Source organism: Pteropus alecto, unplaced genomic scaffold, assembly GCF_000325575.1.
Source record: "Pteropus alecto unplaced genomic scaffold, ASM32557v1 scaffold214, whole genome shotgun sequence".
NCBI classification, from domain to species: Eukaryota; Metazoa; Chordata; class Mammalia; order Chiroptera; family Pteropodidae; genus Pteropus; species Pteropus alecto.
Window position 1 is genome coordinate 948,060 of NW_006435787.1, and position 5,594 is coordinate 953,653.

The 5,594-nt window shown below is 59.1% G+C and overlaps 1 protein-coding gene across 1 annotated transcript in view; it reads right to left on the minus strand.

The window, feature by feature from the left end:
- PKD1L1 (polycystin 1 like 1, transient receptor potential channel interacting) overlaps nt 1–5,594 on the minus strand; it is a 64,692-nt gene that overhangs the window by 26,665 nt on the left and 32,433 nt on the right. Inside the window, exons 25-29 of the mRNA XM_025046514.1 lie at nt 5,434–5,592; nt 3,045–3,267; nt 1,963–2,136; nt 762–881; nt 561–689 (exon numbers count right to left, since the gene is read on the minus strand). Of these exons, the coding sequence (XP_024902282.1) occupies nt 561–689; nt 762–881; nt 1,963–2,136; nt 3,045–3,267; nt 5,434–5,592 (805 nt within the window). The remainder of the gene's footprint in view (nt 1–560; nt 690–761; nt 882–1,962; nt 2,137–3,044; nt 3,268–5,433; nt 5,593–5,594) is intronic.

Genomic DNA, 5,594 nt, shown 5'->3' on the forward strand with positions numbered 1-5,594 from the left:
CCCCCCGGGGGGCTGAGGAACAGCAGGCAAGGGCAGGCATGCTAACGGAGCCTGTCATCTCCAGAGTGGTCATTAATTTATGTCATCCTGACCGGGTCACAGGTGCCCATGCTTTTGGTGGAACATTAGTCTGGGGGTGCCTGCGAGTGTGTCTGGGTGAGATCAGCATTTAACTCAGTGGGCTGAATAAAGCAGACTGCCCTCCCCAAAGTGGTGGGCCTCGTCCAATCAGGTGAAGGCCCGACCAGCCCACAAAGGCCGACCCTGCCCCAGGAAGAGAGAGTCCTGGGGACGTGCTTCTCCAGCATCTACTTTCCCTCTGTCCCTCGACCCCACCAGGAGGGACGGGCCTTCCTGAGACTCAGAACGTGGCTCAACGGGGGTGCTGCGTGCTGGTGGGGCCCGGGCACCCCAAAACTGTCTCGTGAACACATGGAATAGAGCCCAGCTTTCCCGTGATGAACGCAGTGTGAATGGGTGTGCAGCGTCCACCCAGTGGGCCGGGCGGCAAGGACCAGCACAAGGCAGAGTGCCTCCGACCCCCGTTCAGACTTCGTCACCTCCCTGCGACTTTCAAACGAGCAGACGAGCCCCTTGAGCTTCGTGGGTGCACACTCACCCTGAGCGGCCTCGCTGGGCATCCCTCTTGGGGTCCGGCGTGGCTGTGCTCCGGACGGCGTGCTGGCTTCCTGCAGAGGAAGGGGGTCACTCAGGTGGCACCCCAGAGTCCCGCCAGGACAGGCCCACGCAGACCCGCGTACCTCGCCACGCCTGAAGAGCAGGGACAGGAGCTGCGCCCCGGGGGAAGCCAGGAGCGTGCACAGGAAACTTGAACCGAGGGCCCCCAGAGGGACACCAGGGGGGCCGACGCCCAGCGGGAGCTGCAGGGACGAGAGCAGTGGTCACATCGCCCGGTCATCCGTGATCTCACGTGCAGTTCGCATGAGCGCACGCGACGTCGCCAGCCGCCTGGCTCCCGCGTCTGGACCGCCCGGCCCGGGACTGGAGGGAGGAAGACCAGAGGGTCCTTTTGGGGTTTTCTGCTGCCCAAACCCCTTTGGACGGGAAAACGTCGGCCGGTGTCACTTCACAGCAGGCACGTCGCGTGCCCGGCCGATTCAGTCCTTGCTACCATCTGACAAGAGGCATCAGCACCCCAAAGGGTCCCCAACCCACAGAGCCGAGCAAGGTCAGACGACTGGTCCACCTCAGAGGCGGCCAGCCTGAGGCTTCCTGACCGCGACCCTCGTCCTGGGTGGACACAGCTGTCCGCTTCCTGGATGACATTCCTCGCCCTGTCCTTACAGACTGTACACGCTTGTCATTCTTTTTAGGAAAGATCTACTGACCCATCGGGGGACCACGCTCACTCCGAACTCCGGCTCCCTGCGGACGCACCACCGAACCCTGCCGCCCAGACGGAGACGGACCCACACCCTCCGCCCCCGGGGCAGGGAACGGCCGCAGGCTGTCGTCAGCAGCCGGCCTGGCTGCTTCTCCTCACCCCGCAGGTCGCGCTGCGAGTTGCCTCAGGAGAGGCAGGGTCTCCGTCCGACCGCGTGGGGACCGTGACGCCAGAGCTGCTGAATGCAAACCGGCGTCTCACGGCCAAGGGTGGCCATCAGAGCTGCTCTCTGTTTCTTTGGTCAGAGGGTTTTTTAAAATTTGAACTGATCGCCAGCCTTTCAAAACAGACACGTTCTTAGAGGGTCCGGGGCTGCCGACTCCCCCGGAGAGCCACGCCCCATGGTGGCGGGCACGGGCTCCCACACGGTGGCGGTCAGCTGAGGCCGAGCCCGCCGTCCCGCACACCCCTCCCGGCCCCGTCACGCCGGCCTCGCGGACATGGGGCCCCTGTCGCCGTAACCTCTCTCCATGCAGTGAGTCTAGTGACTCCTGGGTCAGGAGGGGGCCACGCTGTGGGCCTGGGGTCTGGGCGCCCCACAAGGAAAACCCTCCCACCTGCTCGGGTCCAGCGGCCGTGACCAGGGCGGCCAGGCAGGCGTGGGCGCACAGCACGGTGAAGGTGACGCCGAGGCGAGGCATGAGCGGCAGGCCCCGGCCGGAGGGCGGGCTGTGCAGGGCGCCCCACACGTGGAAGTCCTCCAGGAGCTCCGCGAACCTCCAGCGCAGAAGCTGACCACCGTCACTGGGCCCCGCGGCGTTGGGACACCTGTCCCCACCTGCCGCACCCTCGAGTGTCTGCAAGCGTGAAAGTGTTTCCCACAACGTCTTCCATTACGGAAATAAACGACAGAGGGTTGAAAATGCCCAACGTGCGGGTACTTCAGAGAAGTGGCGCCTGACGGGCCACTGCGCGGCCTCTCAGTGGCGCGGCGTTGGGACACCTGTCCCCACCTGCCGCACCCTCGAGTGTCTGCAAGCGTGAAAGTGTTTCCCACAACGTCTTCCATTACGGAAATAAACGACAGAGGGTTGAAAATGCCCAACGTGCGGGTACTTCAGAGAAGTGGCGCCTGACGGGCCACTGCGCGGCCTCTCAGTGGCGGTTTAAAGACAACTCGTGAAGAAATTTACCCCGAAGTGGGAGATCAGCGTGCGGAATGCGCAAGGATGGTGACGACGACTGCGCTGAGCACGCGCACGCGCACGCAGGACCGGGGCCTGCGCGGGCCGCATTTCGGCGTCCGCGTGTGCGATGCTGGGGGTTCCGTCCTTTCTCACGCCCCGCCCTCTGCCTCAGCACGCTGTGCTGTTCCCCGCCCGTCTGGGTTGTTCAGGTCTGTCCGGGACCCTCGGGAGTCCTTAACCAGTGAGCCCGAACGCCTCAGACCACGGGCAACCATGCATTCCGCAATGTCGTTGTAATCACAATCGAAAGCAACGAATAAGCGGACAGGCAGCGCGTCCGCATGTGGCCGCCACCGCACGGATGCGTCTTTGAAGACTGGCCACCTGCTGTAACTGAGAACGGACAAGGCGACTTCGCAGACGTAAGGAGGCCACAGCCGGGAGGAGCAGGGCCAGGCGCCGGGTCCTGCCCGTGGTCTAGGGGTGTCGCACGGGGACACGGGGCCACCTACCTTCCAGAAGCCGAGGCCCTGGCGCAGGCAGGCCAGTTCCCGCGCCACACGGCCGTCCTGCCTGTCCGCGGCCAGCCAGCACTCGGCGGGGAAGAGCCAGCTCCGTCCCGGGCCTGCGAGCAGCTCCCCCACCATCACGCGGCTGACGTACCAGGCGGGCGAGGGCCCGCGGCTGTCGTGCCACAGGCGGATCTTCCGGAGCAGGCCCAGCGGGGCTGGGGTGCTGGGGACACACATGCAGCACCTCGTCAGCCCGGGGGCGGCGGGGACACGTCGACCAAGGAGCCCCTCGGGCTCGTGGGAGAGCAGACTGTGAATTCTCGCCTGCTGCATGCGTCACGTGACACGGGGCCCCTGGCGGCTCTTCCCAGACCCGGTCCACTCGGGCCGCACGGCGTGTCGGGGGCTCGGCAGAGGGCCGGGGTTGACCCTTCTGTCCGATGAAGACGCGTTACCCCAGCCGATGAGCATCACAAACGGGTGCACAGGGGGAAAGACACACGCGCTCGGTTCCTTCCGTTTACTGGGGACACCGGGTGCGGGTGCTCCTGACGAAGGTCCCTCTTCCCCAGCCCCCCACCTCTGCATTCCCACGTGTCCTTGCTTTTCCAAATTTGGGATGAAACTAATTAATTTAAGCAGGTTTAATGACATAGAAATGCTGTGATTTCAAAAGAATGAAACTAAACTGCTAGCTGACACCAAACACAAGCATTTACTCTAACTGGATTAAAGACCTGAATTCGAGATCTGAAATCATAAAATATGTAGAGAAAACAGGTACTATACTTATGGATGTTGGTCTCTGAGGGATTTTTGTCAACTTGGCCCCAAAGGCACAGGGAAGTAAAAGCAAAAATAAACGTCATGGGACTCCATCAAACTAAAAAGCTTCTGCAAAAACAAACAAACAAACAAACAAAAACAGCAACCAAAAAAAAAAAAAACCAACAAAACAAACCAACAACAAAACAAAGAGGCGACCAGCTGAGTAGAAGGAGATATTTGCAAACAAGATCTCCAACAAGGGGTTAATACCCAAAATATGTAAAGAACTCATATAACTCAATTAAAAATCCCTAACGATCCACTTAAAAAACGGGCAGAGGACCTGAACAGACACGTCTCCCAGGAAGACATGCAAACGGCCAACGGACACATGAAAAGATTCTCAGCTTCACTAGCTGTCGGGCAAATGCAGATCACAACCCCAGCGAGATGCCATCGCACACCTGTTAGCACGGCTGTCGCCAACAGGACACGTCGCAGCCGTGTGGGAGAGGTCGTGGGGAGCAGGGAACCTCCTGCACTACAAACTGGTGCAGCCGCTGTGGGCGACAGTTTGAAGAGTCCTCAAAAAATGGAGAACAGAATTACCATGTGACCCAGCGGTCCCCCTTCTGGGTATCTACCCAAAAAATGCGAAAACTTTTATCCGTAAAGACGGATGCGCCCCGATGTTCACCGCCGCGTTATTCACGGTGACCAAGACACGAAAACAACTGAAGTGTCCTATGATAGATGAGGTCCACGTGCACGATGGAATACGACTCAGCCATTGAGAGGGAATCTGAGACAACGGAGATTATCGTGCTGAGCAAAATCAATCAGACAGGAAGAGCTGAGAACCACACGATTTCACTTACATATGGAGGTAAAGCTGGAAGAAGCAAACGGACACGGGAGACAGACTCACGGACTCAGACAACGTGACCAGAGGGACGGGGGAGGGGCAAAGGGGTCAAATGGTGACAGAGGAGACCAGGGTGGCGCCCTGGCCCCCCCGCCAGGCCCCCAGTGTCCCCAGCATGCGACGCGGGGTACAGATGCTGTGTCATGGAAGCGTACACGCAAATCTTACACAATCTCATTAACCAACGTTGCCCAATAAATTTAATTTAAAAAAGGATGGAAAAAACCCACGAATATGAGAAGCAGTCACTCGGCACAATCTTTTTTATGCTGTTTTTCAAATGAGAAAACCGATTTGCATGAGCACAGACTAAAAGCTGATTCTAAAAACAACTAAATGAGTATCACTCTAGATAGTTCCAGACACGTAGACACTGTTGGTGTTGAAATTTACCAATAAAGAAATGAGATTATAAAGCTTTTGGGGGCAAAAAAAGAAAATGGTGCGATCACGGATTTTACTGGCTCAAATCGACTCAGCCCTGCGTCCCCTGCTGGCCGGCTCTGTCCCCGCACAAACACGCACAAACACGCACAAACACGCACAAACACGCGCAAACACACACAAACATACACAAACACACTATTTCCTCCCACAGATAGCGGCCTGGGAGGATACTGTGTGGGACCATGCGTGCAGGAGGCTGCTCCCTCCCGGAAAGTCGGGGCTGGCGCCCCCGAAGTTGTCCCCGCCTACCTGAGGATGAACGTGGTTCTGGAGTTCCTCTGGAACAGGGCCCGGTCCGGACAGTGGAGCTCTCTGGGCCCCGAATGGCCGTTTTCCCCACACAAAACCATGTACACCTGAAATGAAGACACGGGGCGTTCGCAGTGCTGGACGCAGGACGCCGGTGTGCT